Source organism: Leopardus geoffroyi, chromosome B1 (genome assembly GCF_018350155.1).
Source record: "Leopardus geoffroyi isolate Oge1 chromosome B1, O.geoffroyi_Oge1_pat1.0, whole genome shotgun sequence".
NCBI classification, from domain to species: Eukaryota; Metazoa; Chordata; class Mammalia; order Carnivora; family Felidae; genus Leopardus; species Leopardus geoffroyi.
In genome coordinates this window covers 49138939-49163145 of record NC_059327.1, presented here as the reverse complement: position 1 = coordinate 49163145, position 24207 = coordinate 49138939, and the positions used below count along the sequence as shown (strand labels likewise).

Sequence of the window (24207 nt, the reverse complement as noted above, 5' to 3'; positions counted from 1 at the left end):
TTTTATAATAAAATGGAACCTGCATACTGTAGTCACTTCACTGGCACCATAAAAATATTTCTCTGCACTATAATAACAAGCACAAGGGTTAACTAATCTTCAATGATTTTTAGAAGAGATATACAAAATTTAGAGCAAGGTTTTAAGTAATGTAAATACCTAGACACAGCTAGGCATACTTCTTGCTTTCAACTGTTTTAAACCCTACTTAAATTTAATTCCGTATCAGTTTTGTCTTCCAGTGGAAGACAGTTTCAACTTTCCTAAACTGTTTTCCCAAAGTCAAAACGCTATCAGAAAGGAAAAAAGTTAATTGTGGCAAATCTTCTGTATAATTTCAGCCCTGTCTGCAGTGTGTGAGGCTTCTGGAAGCCTATCCAGGTATATCTATTCCAGCCTTGACTACACGGGCTTACCACTTGCCAGACATGTGGTCTCTGGACTCACTCAGCTCTTCTGTGTCTTTGCATCAGGAAGAGACTGATGACTCTCTATGGTGTTCTACTGCCCCCAAACCTATGCACACACATGCACACTTTGTGATTTTTCTCTTTTCTTTTAAGTGAGAAAAATGAAGATCATGGAACAATATTTATGTGTACTTCTAGTATTACTTCTCTGTGGTGATGATTTTTCTAATAAAAAAACCCCATTGACTAACATTCTTAATTCCTTGCCATTTAAAACCATCATTTACTTAAACACTACTCTGCTTTTAAATGTGTCTGATTACTCACTAACCACCCAGCTAAGAAACTTGTACTTTTTTACACAACCTTTGCCCAGTGTCGTGGTGTTTAGGTAAATATATAACAACCAGATCTCTGTTTAAAAATAAAAGAAGAAGGGGTGCCTGGGTGGCTCAGTCTGTTGAGCATCCGACTTCGACTTAGGTCATGATCTCTCTCGCAGCTCGTGAGTTCGAGCCCCGCGTCGGGCTCTGTGCTGACAGCTCGGAGCCTGGAACCTGCTGTGGATTCTGTGTCTCCCTCTCTCTCTCTGCCCTTCCCCACTTGCACTCTGTCTCAAAAATAAATAAACATTAAAAATTTTTAAACAAACAAATAAATAAAAGAAGCAAACCCCAAAAGTCCTGATTTCTAGCACTTGCTGATTCCCACCATTGCCAATTTCAAGCTACCAGGGTGATGTCACTAAAGGTGGAGTTGGGGAGAGCTGTGTGCCGTGGCTCTCATGTGCTGGTGCAGCACATCGCCGCCTTTGCTGGAGTTGTGCTTTTTTTCTTACCATAAAGCCTGTGGTACTTTTCCCCTCTGTGAACACTTTGGTACACTTTAAACCATTTTCTCTATACATTTCCTTCTAGAATTGGTATTTTTATTTATTTTAAAAATCTTATTTATGTTGGGGGTGGGTTGAGAGAGAGAGAGAGAGAGGGAGGGGCAGAAAGAGAGAGAGAGAGAGAGAGAGAGAGAGAGAGAGAAGGAGAGAGGGAGAGAGAGAATCCCAAACAGGCTCCATACTATTGGTGCAGAGTGTGACGTGGAGCTCGAGCTCCCGAACCGTGAGATCGTGACCTGAGCTGAAATCAAGAGTCGGACACTTAACCTACTGAGCCGCTCAGGCACCCCTACAACTGCTATTTTTACCTCCTGAGAGAATAGTTTCCATGTAGCAGTTTTCTTACAACTTCCAACCTTATGAGGCCTGGACAGATAGGAAGACCTGACATACAAGGTGTTGTGTGTTCTTTAAGGGGCTGTTGCAGCACCGAAAGTTAGTGAGCTGAAATTTGCTGAAGGCTCTTGTAAGGCCTGTGCATTATTTCCTTTACCCTGTTTGAGTATTCTGTTCTCCGTGTGCCGCTCTCACTTCAGAGAAAACTGCCCGCCAACTCCAAGGTTCTGGAAGCCTCCGATCTCGTGTACACAGTCAGCGCCCAGGAGTACTGGCAACAGGCTCTCCTCACCGAGGAGGAAACTGGTAATTGATACATTTTTTATCTCAGTCTCTAAAATCTCAAGATTGAGCTCTGAATTTCCCTCTCTAGAACTTTCTGCGCCACATTTCCAGCTTGCCACAGTTTCTGTACCTATTAGCAAATGTATTTGTTTTTCTCTCTGCATTGTGGTGCCTGAGACAATTCCTCTTTCATCCAAAGTCTACCAAGAGTTGGTAGAGGTCAGTGATTGGGTTGTCCTTTCTCAGTGTTTGGCTTGAGATTCCTCACTCACCCAGCTACAGGTATTAGTATTTACTGAGCTTCTGTTGTATGCTCTGTCTCTGAGGAGGAAGAAGCAGAAGACATGACCCCTTTCTTGTCAGAATTTAAAATCTACATGAGGAGCAAATACTAAGCCATGTGTAAAACATCAAGGTAAAAATAAAGCTTGGTTAAATGGTGCTGTGAGTACAAATCCAAAGAACCTAAAGGTCTGTGTGACTGGAGCCCTCAGTGAAAAGTGGGCAAGCAGGCAGGACCCGAGCTTGACGAGACCTGCTTCGAGTTAGCAGGCATCCTGCTTTGGGTGAGACCTGCTTCTCTCTCTCTCTCTGTCCCTGGTGGGATTCCCTCTGTCTCTCTGCCCCTCACTCATTTTCACCCTCTCTCTCTGTCTCAAAAAAAAAAAAAAAAAAAAAAAGAATTTCCACTTATGGGAATAATGGGAGAAAAGGTAGGAAGAGTTTGTTACCTTCTGATGAACACAGCATTAGGACTAACATGAGTTTCTAAACCAGAATCCCACTCAACAGAGGTTCTCATCCTTTCTACAGCAAGCATGAGCGATTTTCATGTTAAGGGTTATTTGATATAGATGGAGAAGTCTAGGGGGACTGAAGAGCTGAGTATCTCGGATTGTGGGCACCTTTGATTCAACTATTCTGGTAAGTAGCAGGCCAAAGGGAAGTGCCAATGTTTTTAAGCAGCCTGCACTTTTCTACTTACTTTGACTTGTACCGCTAAATAAAATTAGGAGTTAGGAGGCTAACTTCCTTATTGTTGATCCTAGACACGGAGAAAATACCCTCAGAAAAGCTGGTGTAGTGAGTGGGCAGTCAGCCCATGTAGGACCTCAACTGTGGTTAATTCAGACTGCCATTCTGGTCTGTTAATTTTTGTGGATTCTATTTGCCGTGAACTCTGGCCTTTTAAAATGGTTTGTGCTGCCTGTGAATTCCAGAAATCCCGAAGTTAAGAGGCTATATCAGGAAAAGGCTCTTGGACAAGAAGAGGAGGATGGTGACCAAGTATGTTACTGAAGCCTTTGGTCTGTTGCTCCTCACGGACAGTTTCAACTGCATGGAAAACCTGCCGGTATGAGAGATACCTGTGTGTGTATATTCTGCCTCCCAACCTGAGCAGAACATTCCCTTTTGCAAAGCTAGAAAAATAACTTACGATAATTTTTCTTTTCATATCAAAGGAAGATACTAAGCCCAGAAATTCAAAGGGGACAAAAAGATAATTAGGGGGTTAAAATTGTGACATTTGAGTAAAAAAAGAAACAAATAATATTTTAGATGGGTTGAGAGGAAAATGTAAAATCAATCAGCAGCTGCTTTTACCTCTCCTGAGACTTGAAGAAGATGGAATGTGTTTAAGTGATAACAGAAATGATTTGTTTCAATCTAGTAGAATATTGGCAATTCTTGGTTATCCTACCAAGGAATGGCTCCAGTCCAAAAACTTTTTCATCTGTCTATGGATTTCCCTTATGCCTTGGTGCCATCAGAATCTCAAACTCAGAGCAGCCTAGCAAAATAATGAGGAAGGGATCCAGGAGGGACATTCAGCGAAGAGTTTATGTATTTATCTTCATGATCTAGAATGCAGACCTTCTGAATGGCCAGTTCAAAATTACTTTTCTCATAGTAATGGACAAATTTATCTCTTTGGTGGGTGGCTCTTTTTGCCCTAAAATAAGATGGATAGGCTGCTAGGTTAGAGGTTGGGGAGAGTTTGGGAGAAAGATCTGTTGCTGCAATCAGTCACCAAGTGCGCTGCTTCTTTGTGAGGGACTGAATATACAAGTAGGAAGTCATATGTTAAACCAGAACCCTGGGGGCACCTGGGTGGCTTAGTTTTTTAAGTGTCTGACTCTCGGTTTTGGCTCCGGTCATGAGCTCACAGTTCATGGGTTCTGGCCCCGTATTGGGCTCTACACTCGCAGTGCAGAACCTGCTTGGGATTCTTTCTTTCTCTCTCTTTCTCTCTACCCCTCCCCTGCTCTCACTCTATCAAGATAAATAAATAAACTTAAAAAAAAACAAAAAAATCAGAACTCTGACTCACAGCCTGTAGCCACCTGCCTAGGAAACCAGCCCCTTATCTACAATAATGAGCTTGGGAGGGCAGCCTGCTATAAGTTAGACTCATAGGGAGTCAGACTGCTATCTGACTCCAAGAAGCTAAGCAATAATGTCTATAACAATTAGCCCCAAATGGGCTGATGGGTTAATAATTGACAACTTTCCTAATCTACATCCCTGCTTCCAGCCAAAGAAGCCAAATATGCACCCTACCGAATCATATAGGATCCTTCTAGTTAGCCCACCCACAGCTTCCCTGTGCCAGCGGCCTCAGATGGGAGCATACCTGAAGACTTCCCACTCCTGTGCTTGCCTTTGAGTCTCTGCCAAACCCAAGTGATGGTGGCTGACTCTCTTGCTACAGCAAGTTCTGAATAAATAGCCTTTGCAGGTTCTCATTTGGTTGGTGTTTATTTCCACACTTGCTTTCAGCCATCAGATTTGCACAACCAAACTGTCCAATTTCTTGTCATGCAGAAGGAGGTAGGGCCAGAGAAAGTGAACCAGTAGGGCTCTATGAGAGTTCAAGGGGCTGGTCCTGAGAATGTGGGTAGGTATACCCAGTTTGGCCCCATGGAGTGGCCAGGAGGAGCAGATAATGGGGACCTGACCTCAATGTGAAGAGTAAGCAATGCCAACTGTAGACGGCATCTGCAGTTTTGGTCAAATATCTACATTAAAAAAATTCTATATAAAAGTGATATATAGAGACAGGTTCCCTGTCTTTTTCATCATGTTTCTTATGCCTCATTTTGGCTTAGTTCTGTGACAAAAAAAAACCAAAAAACAAAACAAAAAAAAACCCCCAAAAACTAAAAACATAAAACAAAGCATAAAACAACCTCCTGGAATCTGAGATTCTCTAATTTGACTTTGTCCTCTGAAATACCAGGGAAGCATTTGACCTTCTAACTTCCCGAAAAAGTTCTTCGGGGTGAAAATCGCCTCTCTGCCCAGCAAAAGATTGCTTTTGGAAGTGCTGATGGAAAACAAATCAGATGTGGTGCCGTGTGCGGTTGGTTTGTTTTACAAACACAAGGACAAGGCATTTTGCAATCAAACTCAGAAGTGCCCCCCCCCCCTTCATGCTCTCCTCTGCTGAGGCAGAGGGGCAGCCCGTGTGGGGATGAAATACCATCCTTGCAGCCAGACTGTAGGCGACAGCAAACACAGGGCAGGGAGCCGGTTGGCGCTTCTCGGGTAGCCCTTCAGATAGCCTTTTGCCAGCATTTTCCCTCAAAATTCTTTGGCCTCAGATATTGGTCTCAGTCTTTGTTCATTGATGGAAAGTTGGAAGGCAAGAGTTTTGTCAGTTCCTTTGCATTCTGAAAAAAAAAAAAAATCAAACCTAAGAATGTGGTGGTATATCAGTTTTAAGATTATGATTCAAACCAAAAAATAGAGAGTTTGCATAGTTAGTGATTTTAAATGAACAGGGATCTAGTCATTATTTTTATGAATCAGTAGGAAGTTCATTATGACATCTCAGTGTTGAATGAGCCCTGTGTTTATTCATAGTAAATACCAGCTTTTCCTCTTCTAATTGTTCCTTTATTCCCAGACCTCCTCTTTCTTATCATTCTTTTGTTTATTCAACAAGGATTTGTTGAGGGTGAGCCTTTGTGAGAATCTTGCCCATAGAGTTTCCATTGGTGACTCCTTTCTTATTTCCTTTTGATCACCAGTGACACCAAAAACTCAAAAGAATCCAGAAGGCATTCTGAAAGAAAAGTATGGCTTATAGAATTCTTACTGGTGAAAAACTATGGGAATCCCCAGGGTTCGCTGAAAGCTGAATAGTCTCCATAAACTTTAAAACTCGTCTGCTCTAAGACTTACAGAGTGTGGGAGTTTGAGGAACACCTGTTGTCCGGAACATTCAACCTCATTCACTTCAATACAATCAAGATCCAGAAAAGCTCAGTCATTTGTATAAGGTCACACATCAATTTGAGAGCTATTTCTGTCATCACATTTGGAATAGAATTTAAAAGCCCACATTGTCTAACAGTCTCTCTGGGGCGTTCGTTCACTCCAAATTGTTTGTCAGCCACACATCCTGTGCCATGCCTCAGAATAAACAAACATGAATAACACTGTCCGTGGATCCTTCAGTGAGTTCCAAGTCTAGGGAAGAAGATATGGGATGAGACTGACATAGCACAGCAGGAGGAAGGCTGGAACACAGGGATGTACAAAAAGCATTGGAAGCACAGGAAAGAGAGCACCAGTTCCACCACATGGGTGCTTTGGAGCTTTGTCTGGAAGGATGGGAAGCTTGTGCAAAGGCATGGGGTCACAAAAGGGATGACACATTTGGGAAATGGTAGCGCATTCAGGAGCAGATACCCTGGGATAGGATGACATCTTGGGCAAACAGAGAGCTGGTGGTGCTGGAGAAGTTGGTTGAGACCTGGCTATAAAGAGCCTTAAGTGCTGAGCTAACTAGTATGGCTTCCGTCTGCTGCAGGCACTGTGGGGTCCCCCAAGATTCTCACACGGGGAACAACACGACACAATTCCCAATTTGGAACCTAGGGGTCAAGGCTACCTCTCCCTTGTATCATTTCAGTAGACCTTTTCCTCCTTGATTAGACTGTATTCTCCTTTGAAGAAAAGGCCTTGTTTTTATTGTTGTGTCCTGTAGCTTTGCTATTCAAAGTATGGCCCAGGGCCCAGAAGAGCAGCATCACCTGGGGGCTTGCTGGAAATGTAGAATCTCAGGTTTTGGGATTTGACCAAATTCTCCCTGTGATTTGCACACAGTTAAAGTTTGAGAAACACTATCCTCAAAAACTGTTTTGTGCCCAGTCAAAATCCACTAAATGTTAGTAGAATCAGATGTCAATGAAAAATATGTTTTAACAGCAATTGGATTTTTATTCTACTAGTTATTCCCTCGAAAAGCCTAATGGTTTACACGCCCAAAGTAAGTTGCAGGAGGCATATATATATTGTGTTCTCCAATCCACAAAACTTAAAGAGATTTGTGCACTGAGAGATGCTTTACTGGGACAATAGAAATCATCTGAGGGTGATTAGCTCAGGCTAAATCTTGTGTTGGTGGATGAGCATAAAGGAAGCAAAGTTTGAGAGAAAGTGTCCTTAGAGAGGAGGTGGCCTTATGCTTCTCTGACCCTTGTCCCTAGAACGAATTCTTGCACATGAGTGGCCTGCGGAGATTTGTGGAAGAGAAGATACAGCTTCTGGAGAAGGTCATTGACCAGTGCTTTGCCCACATCAAACAGCCTCTGCAAGAAGGAGTCAGAAATGCCAAGGCTTCCTACCGACGGATCCTCGGGACATGCCTGGTGGTGAGTGACCCTTTCCAGGGAGGACCTGTAATATTCGGTGACATCTGCCTTACCTTCAAGCTCTTTTTGCACTATTCCATGGCCTTTGAAGGAACTAAAAAGCTAAAAGAGAGTAGGAGAGGGTGAAAATTGCATACAAGAAAGCATGTAGTGAGAACTGCCCGATTGTACATGGTGAGGAAAGAGTGCATGGTTCAGTGGAGTTGAGCTGGAATTTCGGATCTGAAGTCTTTCTACCCATCATCCACTGTGTAGCCCTGGGTGAGGCCTGAAACCCATTTAAGCTTGTAGGTTTTTTCTTCTGCAAAATGAGGTGCTAAATACTTGCCCTACCTATCTTAACGGGGTTGATAGAAATGTCAATTCGATTACACAGTAAGGAAACATCTTGAACCCTCACACTAGGCATGCAAATTGTTTTATCTTTTAATTACTTATATGGGCTTTCTGAGGGATAAAAATGTAAGTGCCAGGCTTTATTTATCTAAGGCTAAGGGGTGGGGGAAAAAGGCGTATCGTATTAGTTGGCTAGGGCTGCATAACATAAAATATCATAGACTGGGTGGTTTAAATGGCAGGCATTTATTCTGACAGTTGTGAAGGTTAGAAGCTCAAGATCAAAGCAGTGCAAGGTTGGTTTCTCCTGGGGCCTCTGTTTTTGGCTTGCAAAAGGTCACCTTCTAGCTGTGTTCTCCCATGGTCTTTTCTCTATGTGTGCCTCCCTGGCATCTCTCTCTCTTTGTATAAGGACAGCTGTCCAATAAGATCAGGACCCACCCGTTAAGTCCTCGTTTAACCCTAATTACCTCCCTAAAGGCCCTATCTCCAAATATAGTCACATCAGGGTCAGGGCTTGAACATGTTGATTCAGAGGGATACAGTTCACTCCATAACACCTGTTAAGAGTAAAAAGTGATGCACAACACCACTCATGTAACAAAGATGATACAGAAGTATCTAGAGCTGGGAGTAGCACCTAGATTGTATGTTGTAGCCATTGTTTTAATATGAGTTGGAAAGCTAGAACGTTAGCAGAGAAAAGGTGGTGTGTAATGGGGCTCTACATTTCCGCGGGCTTTTTTATATACACAGATGATACCACCTTTCTAGCATATGATCTCATCTGGGTGTTCTTACCTGCATGGCTTTCGTAAGAGTTTGTTTCGGGATCTAGATCAGTAGGTATGTGACGTGACTGGGATGAGAGGGAAGGAGATGCCTCTGGTATCGGACAGAGAGAAAACACTAGAAAACTGAAAGCTAAAACAGTAAAGAAGTGGGAATGATTGTGGGATCATCAGAGAGGACTCTCAGATTTCTGACATAGGAGAAGGGGAGGTGGCATGCCTTCCGTGTGGAAGCGGGCAGCTGAGTGTCCGTGAATGTAGTATGTGCACGAGCATTCGCTCATGCCTCAGCAAATATGGAAGAAATGCTGACTCTGGGCATCACTGATTCAGTCCTCACAACAATTCCAGGTGGTAAACACTCTTATTAGTTTCATTTTATGGCCTTACAGAGGCTGAACAACTCGTCTGTGGCCACATATGGGATCCACATCTACTGCAGGCCTGTCTATTTTCAGAGCCTGGATGCCCAACCCCTACATTTGCCTGTTGCATCTCTGCAAACGATTGCAGCTACTTGTGATTGCCAACCAGTTACGTGATTCAATATTTGTAAATCCCCACAAAAGTAGTGAAGTCTGTCTAACAGCCAGCATCGCCTTGCCAACTCTGGAGTGAGCCTCCTTAGGAGTGGGTCCTCTGGCCCCATTCTGGTGACTGTAACCCCAGCCAGTGCCTGACGGAACCTCATGGAGAAGACCTGAGCCAGCACCGGCCCGCTCTTGGGAAAGGTCAGCCTATGCATGCGGTCTTTCAATCCCCACTTGGCCACATAAGAATGGGCCTTGGGCCTGGACCACTTCCTTACCAAGAGATAAAGAGCCCTCACAGCCTGTCCTGGGCTTATCGCCTTGTGTGGAAATATTCTTCCCTGTTTTATGCTCAGTGTGTAGTTCTTTGTTCTGCTTAGTATAGGCGGCCAAGGCCCTTGGGCTAGCTCCCAGTTTTCTGTATCTCAGATCCTGTGGGGGAGGGCTTGGGTCCTTCTACATTGTGGGATCCCATATTGTGGGATCACCTGCATTGGCTGTGGAGGGGGTCTGCTGGCCACAGGGACCCGTGTGTTGCAAAGGGCTGGATCTTGTGCACACTTTTTCTCCTCTTGCTGTAAGTAAATGCTGTACTGCCTGAGCCTAGTGTGAATATTGTCTGTTCTCAGTGACCTTGAATCATGTACTTGTCTCTTTTCTGGGTGGTGTTTGTCTGCCTTTTAACCTTGGCCACACAGTCTGGCCATCTAGTGAACAGTGAAACAGCAACTGAGCTATATCTGAATTCCTGACCCACAGAGCTGGTGAGAGATAATAAATAATTGCTTATTTATTTCATCAGGCCTGGGGTAAGTAAGTGACTCTGGGGAGAACTGTTTCTATATGATGGTAAAAGATCCCAGATCACCAAAAGTGAGTAAGTAGGTTCTGAGAAAGCAAAGGCAGAAAGCGGAGACCATTCCTTTGAGACAATTTGCTCGTAGAAGGAACATCTTCAGACCTTCGCTAGGATGTCATCCCGGGAACTGTCCCCTGTCTCACCAGTTCTTAAATGGTGTTTTTCTCTGTAACTACAGACATGTCTGAGGTGTCTTGGGTAGGACACTTTCCTCTGTGATCAGAAATTTGGGCAAACATTATATGTTATCATCATATTATTATGTAACATAGTAAACTAACCTAAATATCTAACCAGAAGAGAATGGTAAAATAAATTGGGATATATCCACATGATATTATGTGGTTATTGAAACAATTTTTGCAAGCATTTACAATCAATGACTTGAGGAAATGTTCATGTTATAATATTAAGTGAAAAGAGCAGAATATTAAAATGAATATATATATATATATATATATATAGTATGATGCCAATTGTATTATGCTACATGACCATGCACATGAAACAGATTTCCTTAAAGCATATATCATTGATCACAAGGACCTCCACTAAAATTTTGGTCAGTGCAAATATATTTTTATTCCCCTTACTAAGAATCACCATCTGGCTAAGATTTATCAATGTCTCGTGTGGCTCTAGCTTCATTGTATTTTTTTTGCCTCTGATTTTTGAATTTATTTCTCTGGGAAAAAATGTTATGAAGATGTGCAAATCAAATTACATTTTATTAGGCATTCAACAAAAAGTATTTAAAAACTTGGACTATGCTTGGAAGGTCTGAAACATATACTCCCAGTAGGGTCATAGCACATTTTCACTTAATAATTGTTCATTTAAGCACTACTTACTTATGCTGTTGCCAGATGGTAAGAACATCAAGGCAGATAAGACACTGTTTGTGTCCACAACGAGCAGCTGTTCTGGTAGAAAAGTGCAATGAGTAAACAGATAAATAGAAACTGTATGAGGAGACTTGTGATCAAGGAAGCACAAGACGCTCCGGAAGCCAGGGCAGCCGCCAACTCAGGCGTGACTGCTGTGCCCTCTGTCTGGTTCAAGAGTATGCTGAAACATGAAGCTGTCCCTTCTCTTCCCTGTGATTCTTGGTCATAGCCTGTGGCCAAAGGCAATACAATTCTGATCCTGTGACATTGTAGTTAATGTTTACTAACTATTAACTTATTGTTTAATTACCTAGAGGAGTAGAGGAAACCAGGGCTTTCATCAGACTCTGAAAGCTGTTTGCCTGAAAAATGGCATCTATGCCTCCAGGACTCTTGCAAGAATAGATCTGAACGAAGCCATCACTCAGCCCATCTATGACCAGATCGATCCCGTTTTTGGAGGCATTTTTAGGTAAAAGATCCTTTCTCTTGCCCCTTCGTGAACAAACATCTGAAGAGCATTGGGCTGGAGTCTCCGCTTTATAAGAATTTGTACTTTGGATCTGGAAGCGTGAAGAGTAGCTTGCAACTTGAGGAGGAAAGCTTAGTCTCTGGAAAAACACAAAAGCCTTCTTGGTTTGGTTAGTTAATTTCTCGTGGCGACCTGGAGTACAGATGGAGATGTCACTTTTACACTAATATTATGATTCCCATTATTTTTCAAATATCTCATACATGCAGCAAGGGATACATTTTCTTATGGATCTAAGCCCAGGACAGGTTATTTTGGTTGGAGAGTGTGGAGTTAAGCAAACACATGGCCTTTGTAAATTTCCCCAAATGCAAAACTGCAAAGCGGCTGACTGATGACTCTGTGTTTGTTTTTGACATACTACATGCTTGCTGACTTACTAGCTGTCTGAGCTTCATGGTGCCTCATCCTTCCCTCCTTCCTTGACCTCTAATCCTTTTCTCCACCTACAGAAACAGAATTTCCTAATCCCTTAGTGCAAGAGCCTGCCCCCAGTCTCCCTCCTTGGCCTCTGGCATTTCACCACCTGCTGCTGCTTGAACCATTCTACCTTTGCTTGATTCTTACTCGGTGTTCCCCTACTCTGCCCCCACCTTCCTTAACTCCTTTGGGGTCATGCCATTCCATCTACCCTATCTCAGTTTACAAGTCTGTAGGATAAACTCCAAATTATTTACAATGGCATTCAAGACATCCCACCTGCCCCTAACTGGCCTTTCCACTCTATCCCAGTCCTGTTGCTCAGTACCAGCCTCCTGCTTCAGCCAGCCTGGAGGGTAGCAAAGAGCAAGCCAGATGTACCAGGAACTGTGCTAAGCTCTGTGTGCACATGATCTCATCAGATCCTCTCAATAACCCTCTGAAGGGCCTTCTGTCTATCTATAAGTGGACAAGCTCAGATTTAGAGGACTTCGGACAGCTTTCCCAATGTCAGTCAGCTCTTAAGTAGAGAGCTAGGAGTTCAAGTCTAAACTCTCTCCTTTATAACCTGCTGCTTCTTCCTCCCGGGATGTTCTGAAAATTTTGTTCACTACGTTGTCCCCATGGGGAATAGCCCTTCCTTGTTTTCACTTCCCTAAATCTTATCCATCTTTTAAAATGTAGTTCAGGGATGTCTGCGTGTCTCAGCCCTTTGAATATCCGACTCTTGATTTCAGCTCAGGTCACAATCTCATGCCCCATGTTAGGCTCTGCAGTGAGAGCCCAGAGCCTGCTTGGGATTCTTGCTCTCCCTCTCTCTCTCTGTCTCTCTCCTTCATTCTCTCTCTCTCTCAAAATAAATAAACATTAAAAAAAATGTAGTTTAAGTCCCACACTTTCAAATGGAAACACCTTGGCCGTGGGAAGACTGACCTTTGAGGCTAAACAGATCACTGTACAAAGTAGCCTGGCTCTACCACTTGCTAGCTGTGTGACTGTGAACACAACAGCTGTCTTCTCTGAACCTCAGTTTTCTTGTCTGTAAAATGGGTTTCACAGACTTTTATTTTTTATTTTTTTTAAATTTTTTTTTTTTCAACGTTTATTTATTTTTGGGACAGAGAGAGACAGAGCATGAACGGGGGAGGGGCAGAGAGAGAGAGGGAGACACAGAATCGGAAACAGGCTCCAGGCTCTGAGCTATCAGCCCAGAGCCCGACGCGGGGCTCGAACTCACGGACCGTGAGATTGTGACCTGGCTGAAGTCGGACGCCCAACCGACTGCGCCACCCAGGCGCCTCACAGACTTTTAGGTGCAGGACCTGGCACAAACAGTGCCTGGCACCAGTAGGAATTCAGTACCTATTCGTTCTCATCCCCCTGTCTTAAAAGTGAATAAAAGGATACCAGCTAGTTTCCTTTTGTTTTAGCCCCACGGTGGCCACGTTGTCTGTTAACATTTTATACTGTTTCTTCTGTAGAGCTGGAAAGCCCACTGGGTCAGCATTGCTGCCTCACGTAGAAGCTTTTAAGCACTCTCTACAGGAGAAAATGATGGAAATTGGAATAAGAAGTGGCTGGAAATATGATAGTTACAAAAAAAGTTTTCTGATCCAGGAGGTAAGATCCCTGTAAAATGAAGAGGGCAGTGACGTTGGGCAGTGGCTTTCTTACCAGCAGGATTCCAGAAGTATTGCATGTCTCTCCCCCCTGCTCTCCTGGAGTGCCAAGGTCTGGGCACGTCTTGTAGCAAGTGCTGTGAGACACGACACACAGTGTGTGGGGTGGCCCTTAGACTGCCATGAGGATGTAGGACGGGACACCAAGCCAGCTCTATGCCACTGGGAAGCAACCAGCAGTAAGTGCCAAGGTTGGAAAAGAGACTCAGTTCCCAAGAAGAATATTCAAAGAATCTTTAGATGCACAAACATTTGAATCCACCTGTAACATCCACTTGTAACTGACCTTCAATCATTTTTGCCAATATTATGAAGTCATTATTCACAGCAATGAAGCTTAAAGAAGAGTCTTTTTTTTTTTTTTTTTTTACATCATTTGTTAGTTTTGAGTACTCAAGACTCTTGTCTGTGACCCATTTTCCTCTAGCCTGTCTTAGTCTATTCAGGATGCTATAACAAAATGCTGTAAATGAGGTAGGGTATACACAACAGAAATTTATTCCTCACAGGAGGCTGGAAGTACAAGGTCAAGGCGCAGGCAGAGTTGGTGGCTGGTGAGGGTCCACTTCCCAGTTCATATATGATGGTCTTCTCGCCATCACCTCACCTTAGCAGGGGCAAAGGAACTTGCTAGAGTCTCTTCTGTAAAGGGAATAGTCTCAATTATGAGGGCTCCCTGCTCATGACCTAGTCACCTCCCAAAGGCCCCACCTCCTAATGCTATCACCTTGGGGGTTAGGGTTTTAACATACAAATTTTGGGTGGACACGAATGTTCAGCCCATAGCACAAGCACAGCCCGAATTACATAGCAACACTAGAGAACTATCCTGTTCTCACATCCTCCCCCTAAGAGGGCCTATTGACCACCTTGCACGTGCCTGAGTTCAACTCAGCAAATATTTGAGTCATTTGTAAGTACCAGGCACGGTAGGAAACACTTTGGGATATAAAGATGCTAAGACAGAGTTCCTGCCTATGAGAAGCTCACAGCCTCATTGGGGAAATGACATGGAAACAGCCAAGCATAACGTAAAGCAGAAGGAAATGGTGGTCACACACAAGAACACCCACTTCTATCGAAGGAATTGTCACAAATGGCCTTTTGTTAATGTGGATTCTCAGATAAGTGCCATCCTGGGAGGCCTGGAAGATTACATCCTCAGAAAGAAGAGGAGGATCTATGAGTCTCTCACCACCTCTGTCCAGAGTGACCTGAAGCCCTGTTATGAAGGTGGGCGCTCCAGAGGGCGACATGTCTATTTCCTCTGGGGTCTTTCTGTCAGCAACTTCAGCGTCCTTTTCTTCTGCTCTCCTCTCAAAGTATTTGTCCTCCTGCGTCCTAAGTCCCTCTCATACTCTTAGTCCACAGATTGAAAACCAAATAACTTTAAGGGTCAGGGGACAGGTGATCCATGAATCAGTTTTATCTGTGTGTTTCCAGTGCTTTCTGCCCACCCTGTATCTATTCACCCTGCTTCTCCTCTCCTTGCTGCATCTCACCTGGTTAAACTATTGAATCCACTATCTGATTCTCATTCTTACTCCCTTTAAGTATTTGTAAACCTACCTTCCAGCTCCTTCTTGTTTTGGTGGTCCTGTTGTTTTTTTCTGGTCATCGTGGTGGGGGGGGGGGGGTGCACGGGAATTTTGTAAACTTCTGCTTAATTCATCCATTAGATTTTCTGAATGACAGTTATCTAAATTCTGGGAGTGCTGATCTTTTGTATCATATTATGATTAAACAACTTCCACTGTGTGGAAAATGGTGCCACATACATGAATATATGTGTGTGTATGTCCGTATGTATGTGTGTGTCTGTGTACACATACATATGTGTGTGCATACATAGTTTTTGTTTGTTTGCTTGCCTTTCTTTCTGATGCTAAAGATTTCTCTGCAAGTCCTTGTTGTGGTGTGACTGTAGCTATCATTTTTGCCAGAGGCCGCTCAGATTGCTGGCAAAAAAGCGTGTGAGAGAATGAAAGACGTCATCAGGAGAGGGGTGGACCGGCAGGTGGCCGAGGGCATGTTTGAAAGGGCTCAAGAAAGAATGCAGCACCAATTTCAACAACTGAAGGTATTCGACACCCACAGTCTGAATTCCAGCCCCAAAGAGGCTTCTTGGAGGGAGCCAAAGAAGCAGGGTGGACGGTGGAAGAGGTGGTAGTCATTCGGGTCCAGAAAGAGCTGATACCTTCTGTAAAGTGGCCCCAACTGATGCCTACGATGCTAGGAGAAGAGGCCAGCTGGCACTTGGCATTCCCCCTTCCCCACCACTGCATCCTGGTGTTGGGGTCTCTCTGGGACTGGGACTTCAGAAATGCAGCCCCTCTGGCTCTCTCTCCTGTCTTTCCTCTTTACCAGGTCACCAGCAGAACAACGGTAATAGCCCGATAGGGGTCCTTAAGCTTTTGACATAGCTCGTTTAACCCCCAGCAAGCCTGGGAGGTAGGGACTATTATTGCTCTCATTTTACAGATAAGAAAACTGAGGTAGAGAGAGAGAGAGGTATAGCGACAGGCCACATAGTTACTAAGTTGTAGAGCCAGGTTTGGGACTAGGTAACCCAGCTCCAGCGTCTCCGTCTCTGACAATAGCATAATCTCCAGATGGATTTTTTGAAATGAGGGAAATGTCTAGTCTACATGAAACATCAATAAATAAATGCCAATAAACTATCATAGGTCAGTCACCTTTGACACCTAGCATAGATTTAGGTCTGATTCTACCTCAGAAAACAGTTCTAAGAGTTTCCTTGAACCTAATGCTTCTGTCAAGTACACTTGAGCCATCTTGTCTCAGCTCTGGGTCTCTTTGCTTGCCACCTCCCTCCCAAGTAATAAAAAGTCTTTGTTTTAGTCCGAGCCACTGTTGGCCTCTCCATGGCCATGTGCATTTCCAAATTCTTCTGCCTCAGTCCAGACTTAGCTGACCCTCTCCTAAGCTGGCTACTTGTTATTTCCATTCACCTCTCAACCAAGCTACTTCCTGAAATGTCTGCAACTTACTTAGGCTCAATCTTGTGTCCCCCACCCAGACCCCTACCCCCACCCCACTGCAGTTTTGGAAAAATACCATTCTCTATAATACAAAGTGTACAATTTCTCTCAGAATGAGCTAAGAGGTGTTTCGTTTGCCAGTAGCAGTTTACTTTCTGTCATTTAATATGTTATCATAGTCTACAAATATTTGCATAAAATTGGCCAAATTCTACAGCATGCAGTCCCCATTTGGTATATAGAAATTGGCCCTGGGGCACCTGGGTGGCTCAGTTGGTTAGGCGTCCGAATCTTGGTTTTGGCTCAGGTCATGATCTCATGGTTTGTGGGTTCAAGTCCTGCGTTGGGCTCTGCTCTGACAGCACAGAGCCTGCTGGGATTGTCTCTCTCCCTCTCTCTTTGCTCCTTCCCTGCTCATGCCCCCTCTCTCTCTCACTCAAAAATAAATAAACTTTAAGAAAAGAAATTAATTCTTATCATACCCCCCAAAAAAATTCCACTAAAAAAAAAATGATTAGTACGTTGATCATATACAAATGCATCTTAAATGATAGAAATGTGGGAAGTTGAAAGTGGGCAAAGACACAGAGTGACCCCATTCCTTGATCTTATGGACAAGGAGGCTGAAGCCCAGAGGGCCTGTGTTACTAGCTCAAGGCTCACAGCTAGAGCTGGGACTAGAGCTTAGGGTTCTTGGCCTGGTGTGTTGAAGAAAAAAACAAGAGTCAGGAGACCCAGGCTCAAAATACTATATCAGTCTAGATGAGAGAGTCAGGTGTTTTTCAGAGGTAGACAAGAGATGGTTAGAAGAGGGAAAACGGTTTGCATTCATAGAAGGACTGATATAAGAAAGAAGAAATTTCTCAGACAGTTGGGACGAAGAATCAGGAATGTCAAATATGATGTGCTGCACAAAGCAGGTATTCAATAAACATCTTTCCAGTGACTAAATGCACGATAGGATCGCGGGCTAGTGACCAGCTCTTTTTCTCTTTTTCCATCTCTGCGATTGCTGTTTTCTCCCCACTGCCCCTCCCCCCCCCCCACCTCCATGAAGCCTCCTTAGCTCCTGACTCAATTGGTCAGCACCAGAGAGGTCCAATCACATATGAATCTTGATAGACAGGAAAGGAGATGCTGAGACAAGTAGGACCCCCCACAGAAATGTTGCTCTGAGGGTTCCTGAGCCACTTGCTGCACTCTAAAGTAGCCCACCCTTGGAACTGACTTTGATTTTGGCACCCCCAGTCTGCACAATTTGTGGGGGATTGGTTGGGGTCCCTTTCCTAAGATAACTTTTCCTTGGACTGTGCCTTCCTAACAGAATGACCATGCTTTGTTGTGTAGAATGGAATCACGGAGAAGGTGAAGGGAAGTATCGCCACCATGCTGACCCTTGCTTCATCCCAGGGGGATGGTCTCTACAAGGAGCTTGCAGGTAAATACATAAAACTTTTGCATAAGCGATGACCTTGTGAGCACCCCTAGCTGTGGTTGCTCTTTGCTGGATTTAAAGAAATCAATTAGGAAGAATTTCCAGGGCATGGGATAGAGATGATGACGACGACGATGATGATGATGATGATGAAAACAATGACTACCCCACCCTTTGCTGAGCACCTGCCCAAGACCATGCATTATACTCGGGCTCTGTGTGCAGCATCTCGGATAATTCTCATGTTAGCCCTCGGAGGGAGATGCTGTTGCTCCCTTTTGTACATGTGGAAACAGAGACTCAGGTTAGATTATGTGCCCAAGGATCTGTGGGTGGAAAGTGGCAAATTCAAATCGATACCTCTGCTTGCAGTCTCCATAAATCCATTGTTTTGAGTACGTACCTTTTCATGAAAAGCCTCATATTCTGCTGGTGGTAGAGAAAGGTTTCTCTTCATGGACCAGGAGCCTGAGAATGCAACAGCAGCTGCCAGCAACCGTCTCTATTCCATGCCATGAGCTCCCCCAGGCCTCCCGGTGTGAACTGGAGGGTATAAACTGGTACAAAAAGCAATCGGGACATTTTTAGCCAAGTCAAAAATGCACATATCCTTTGACCCAGCAATCCTACTTCCAGGAATCTATCCTGTGGTATCCTCATACATGAGAAGAATGGCACGTGGACAGGGTTATTCAGGGCACCATTGTTTTAGGATGGCAAACATTGGAACAACTCCAATATCCATCAGTAGAGCATTGGTTAAGTTAACTTAGGTACACAACTAGGGGAGGACCGTGCAATTGTTAGAAAGAATAAAGTGGCTTTTTATACAGAGTTAGTGGTGTGAAACAATCTCCAAAACATGTAAAGTGGAAAAGAGCAAGGTGAAAAGCTGTGTGGAATACATTGCCATCTGTGAGAGAAGAAAAGGAAACACGTATGTATATGCATACAAATTTCCATGGGATACACAAGAAACTGTCCACACTGGTTGTCTCTAAGGAGAGGAACTAGGAGCCTGGAGGACACAGAGGACTGGAGACTTATTTTTCACTCCGTATGTTTTGTGCCTTTTAATTGTTAAACTCTGCGCACAAGTGCCTGCTGGGAAAAAAATGGATCTGATGCCATTGCTGTATATCATTGGATATGTCATGGTGAAAGTGGTCGGAGCTCTTTCTAAAGTAAAAGCCACAGTTGCTGCTTCTAACCATCTGTCTTACACATATCTCTTGCTGTGGAAATGATTATTCCCCATCTCAGGTTGGTTAGACAGACATCTAACCTGTTCTTAATGGTCTCTTGGGAAGGTGATACAACACCCTCTCATTCTACTTTATGGAACTCTCTCATGACCTTCTGTCTAGGCCTTCACAGGAGCCTGTTTTAAGATTACAGTCATCCAGTTGTGTCTTCCTTAAAGAACTCCTGCTCACCAAAGGTCTTTCAACTATCTACGTCTCCCACACAAAAAAAAATGTTCCCCTGAGTTTAATGTAAATTGCTCCTGCCATAATTTAAGATCATTTCCCTTTCTTCCCATCAACAATAAAATATATACTATGTAGGGAGTACTGTGCCAGAGGACAGAGGTCTAAAACAGTCCCTGCTCTGAGTATTACTTGGTTGGTAAAAAGATGTGTGAGAATATAAATTAAAATAGTAAAATGGAAATTCCCTCTTTCCTGGAGGAGACCAAGATTTTGATCTAGCCAGGCCTTCAACTAATTAGATGAGGCCCACCCACATTGTAAAGGACAGTCTGCTTTTCTCAAGGTCTAATGATTTAAATGTAAATCTCATCCAAAAATATGTTCACAGAAACATCCAGAATAGTGTTTGGCCAAATAACTGGACACCATATCCCGGACAAGTTGACACATAAAATTAGCCATTATAAGGATATATGATTGCAGCCACAACGTGGAAACCCGAGCTGAGATGTCAAAACAGCAAATTCACTTAGAATGAGAACTGCTGGGAGCAGGGGGATCAGGGGAAGGAGAGAGAAGCCTGGAGAGGACTGAGGGGGAGGTTTGTTGTGTAGGTGGGCTTGGTATCTCCTTCCCCTGAGCTCTTGTGAAGACTCGGTGATTTCCTAGATCATTTTATGTGTCGGTTTGTGTTTCTTTTGAAGGGTGACTGCTATGCCGAGATAAGCCTTAAGAGCCAGAATGCCCAGTTTGATCAGGCTTTTTATACAATAAATTGATCAGATGGACCATCTGATCTCTAAGTCCATTCCAGATGTCACATTCTGGGACAAGTGACCCAGGTCCTAGCAAGATTCTCAGGAGGTCTGTTTTCTGGGGACGTTTCTGAAAAGGACACTAGCTCCTGATGCATGCTTTCTGCTCTTGTGTAGACGTCAAAAGTGAATACAAGGAGATGGAGAAGCTACACAGAGGCCTGAGGGAGGTGGCTGAGAACGCGGTGCTACGGAGAGGCATGCAGGATTTCCTTCTGAAGATGTCCCCGAGCAAAGTTGTTCCCCCCAAATCATAAACATAATTCATAGGGCTTAGCACCAAGTAGATGAAAAACAAGCCTGGAGCCAAACAACCAGAGTTACTTGTGTTTTAAAAATCTAATAAAGAATATCTCCCAACTGTTTGGACTTTATATACAACATAAAACTCAAAATACTGTTACTTCTGGCATAAGCTGACTGCTGAATAACATTACTTCCTTTGTATTCTGTAGCCAAAAAGCATCATCTTGAATTCCTAATGGAGTTCTAAAATTTTAGGGACAAGAAGCTCATGCTTCCGCAAAGAAAAATATCAAAACATTGAACAACTTAACTATCATGGAAAAAAGCGTTGCAAAATAAAGCTTTAGGGACCCAATTCTACTTCCCATTTTAATATCTATGACTCTTTTGGGTAAGGAAGTAACATTGTGCCATGGAAACAACATGAATTAGAGAACAGATGAGAGACCTGGCTTTACCTCTTCTCAGGAGTGCTATTTATGGTCAGAGCTTCTCAAACATTTTGATCTCAGGACCCTACACACTTGTTTGTGTGGGTTATAACTATTGATATTTACTGTATTCAAAATTAAAACTGAGAACAATTGGAAACAATTATTTACTAATTCACTTAAAATAAACTTACTACATGTTAATACAAAAACGTATTTTTAAGTTTATTTATTTTGAGAGAGAGGCAACACGAGTGAGGGAGGAGCAGAGAGTGAGAAAGAGAGAGAATCCCAAGCAGGCTCTGCACTGTCAGTGCAGAGCCCAATGTGTGGCTTGAACTTACAAACCATGGGATCATCACCTGAACTTGAAATCAGGAGTCAGATGCTTAACCAACTGAGCCACCTGGGCACCTCCCCCCCCCAAAAAACATATTTTTATGAAAAAAACCATTTTCAAAAAATTTAGTGAGAAGAGTGACATTATTTACACTTTGGCAAATCTCTTTACTCTCTGACTTAATAAAAGACAGCTGGATTCTTGTTTCTGTTTCTGCTTCTGTCAGGACATGTTTTTGGTTGACGTATATGAAGAAAATATAGATTCATGCGGTACAGAGTTAGAATATGGAAGAATATTTTATTTACTTATTTTTTAAAAATTTGTTTATTTATTTTGAGGAAGAGAGTGAGCACAAATGGAGGGAGCAGCAGAGAGAGAGGGAGAGAAAGAATCCCAAGCAGGCTCTGTGCTGTCAGCACAAAGCCCCAAAACTGTGAGATCATCACCTGAGCTGAAAGCAAGAGTCAGACTCTTAATTGACTAAGCCACTCAGGCGCCCCTGGAAGAGTATTTTAATAGCCTTTTCAGGTAATTTTTGTATATTTTTCTTTGATACAATAATCTTGATAGTTTCTTAACTATTCTAAGATAGTTTCTTAAAGGTTAGTCGCAGTATAGAATCTGAAACCATATTGGTGAACTTTGTCATATTCTGTTACATCAAATTGCATTTCTATCTCACAATTTGAATGTATCTTTTACCAAAGGATGATTTTGTGGCATTGGTCATTTTGAAAATATTTGTTCACTGAATTAAGCAGATCTTCCAAGTGTTGACACATTTCACTATATAATATACTAAAAAAATCATATTTGTTAGTATCTCTACCAACTTAATCAGGAAAGTCTTGAAGGATTTTTCAAGAAGCTGTCAAGTTTGGGACACCTGGGTCAGTTAAGCGTCCAACTTCAGCTCAGGTCATGATCTCACGGCTTGTGAGTTCAAGCCCTGCATCGGGCTCTGTGCTGACAGCTCAGAGCCTGGAGCCTGCTTCAGATTCTGTGTCTCCCTCTGTCTCTGCCCCTCCCCTGCTCATGTTTTGTCTCTCTCTTTCTCTCTTTCAAAAATAAATAAATAAAAAGAGAACTTGTCAAGTTCATGGTAGAGGATATAAGTTTTATAAAATTCTATTTTGTTCCTAAAAGTTTATCTTATGATTGCAACAAATGTTGTCAGTTGCTTTCTTTGAAGTGATAGGTATTTTGTTTATTTTTGAGAAAATGTCTACCACATAACCAAGTATGATTAACCATAGTTTGTCAATCATTATTTCAAGTAAAAATAGATTTCTGTGGAAAAAAAAGTCAAGTTCAGCTTACAAATCAACCATTCAAGTGTTTCTCTTTGAGGTAATAGAAGTGCCTTAAGTGTGCTCCCCTTTTGGTCACACAAAATAACAAAATAGCATCTATTTAAGGACCAATAATTAATGGAACTAATAGCTTTACTGTTTCATTAGGAACATTCTTAAGTGAAACTTGCTTTTTTTTTTTTTTTGACTGAAAGTACACAGTGAAAATACAATAGTTGTTGTATAGTTGGTGCCACTACCTTGGTTCATGCTAAGGCGCAAGTGGTTTTACCCACCTTTGTTTTTAAATCTTTAGTGCCAGTGTCAACATGGTTAAAAAAAATACAAACAACATCTTAATATTATCACAAAAATAGTTTGACCCAGGAGACCCCCAGGAGTGTTTCAAGGGCCACACTTTGAGAACTACTGGACAAATTATTTAAATTGTGTGAGCTTATCTGTAAAATGGCAATATTAGTAATACTTACCTTGACACTTCTAGAGTTGTCAGGATATTTGAAATAATGCTTACAAAGTACTGACACATGTATTTAATGGCACTGGAAAATGGTTATTTGGGGGCAGAATAGAGGTGAAATTGTTTAGTGGTTGTTTGTTGGGAGACTTGAGTTGTGATCCCACCTCTACCCTGTACTAAAATGACTTTTGACAGTTCCTTAACATCTTTAAGATTTCATTTCCTCATATACCAAATGAAGGAAGTGAACTGGATGATTTAAAAAAGTCTTTTGCTGCTTTGAAATCCTAGGATTTTAAATCCTTCCATTTTTATTTTAACATTTTTTTGCCTAAGTGAGATAAACAAGTATTCATCCATGTAGGTGAGTTCAAGTCCTTGTCATTTTAAACTTCTAAACACACAGTTTGATTGTGCTTTACATCATTTCACCTTTTATTTTTCAAGTAAGGGATATGGAAGACTTCTGCTTCCAGTCATGATGGAGCAACAGGGACCAAATTTACCCTCTGGTGTTAAGCTACTAAAAAACCAGACAAAATTTATGAAACAACAGTTTTCAGATATAGGAAAATAGTACAGGACAATAATACCTGGAAGAAGGGAGACAAACAACATAAGCCCTATAATTGCCCCTTCCTGCTGCCTACATAGAATTTCCAGGCCAGTGTACAGGGAGGGGGAGCCCAAACAGCCTGGAGGTCTCCCTGACTTGAAGAGAAAGAGTTCATAGTTTGGGGAGTCCAAGGTGGTTAGAATTCATAGGGTAGATTACTGTGGGGAAGAGAGCTTACAGACAGAAAGCTCCAGATATATGAAGCAGAGATCTCTTGAATCTTCAACTGAATACAGATTAGTACATGCAACTACCAAGAAACAACCACCAGAAAGGAGCAGGCAGAAAAATCCCCAGATCCTGCAACAAGTTAGGAGTAGCTAGAGTGGAAAGACCTTCTTACACATGGGGTGTCAAGTAGAGACCTCAGAAGAATATTGCCTTAGTAGTGGGTCCAAGATAGCCCTAGACCAAAGGCTGTGGTGAACCCACCTAACAGAGATTGAAAACAAGCCTCAAAAGGATTAAAATATTTGCAATTAACTGCATCCTA

At 42.7% G+C, this 24207-nt stretch overlaps 1 protein-coding gene and 2 long non-coding RNA genes across 11 annotated transcripts in view; 1 reads left to right on the top strand and 2 right to left on the bottom strand.

Moving 5' to 3' along the window:
- Window positions 1–20665, top strand: part of NUGGC (nuclear GTPase, germinal center associated) — a 55859-nt gene extending 35194 nt beyond the window's left edge. For 7 of the 9 annotated variants that reach the window (XM_045461422.1, XM_045461381.1, XM_045461402.1 and 4 more), the window contains 9 exons: window positions 1839–1944; window positions 3144–3277; window positions 7422–7586; window positions 11304–11461; window positions 13423–13561; window positions 14745–14853; window positions 15564–15700; window positions 17970–18060; window positions 20423–20665. In XM_045461422.1, the coding sequence (XP_045317378.1) occupies window positions 1839–1944; window positions 3144–3277; window positions 7422–7586; window positions 11304–11461; window positions 13423–13561; window positions 14745–14853; window positions 15564–15700; window positions 17970–18060; window positions 20423–20562 (1179 nt within the window). In that variant the 3' untranslated portion in view covers window positions 20563–20665. The remainder of the gene's footprint in view (window positions 1–1838; window positions 1945–3143; window positions 3278–7421; window positions 7587–11303; window positions 11462–13422; window positions 13562–14744; window positions 14854–15563; window positions 15701–17969; window positions 18061–20422) is intronic. The other 2 variants (XM_045461442.1, XM_045461432.1) reach the window with 2 other exon arrangements.
- Window positions 4668–11413, bottom strand: LOC123589410. Its single transcript, XR_006708318.1, has 2 exons — window positions 11300–11413; window positions 4668–5597 (listed from the first exon to the last, which is right to left on the bottom strand). It is a non-coding gene; the product is annotated as an uncharacterized LOC123589410 (long non-coding RNA).
- Window positions 11468–24207, bottom strand: part of LOC123589405 — a 55838-nt gene continuing 43098 nt past the window's right edge. Inside the window, exons 3-5 of the long non-coding RNA XR_006708311.1 lie at window positions 18461–18614; window positions 13616–14262; window positions 11468–11653 (exon numbers count right to left, since the gene is read on the bottom strand). This is a non-coding gene — a long non-coding RNA (uncharacterized LOC123589405). The remainder of the gene's footprint in view (window positions 11654–13615; window positions 14263–18460; window positions 18615–24207) is intronic.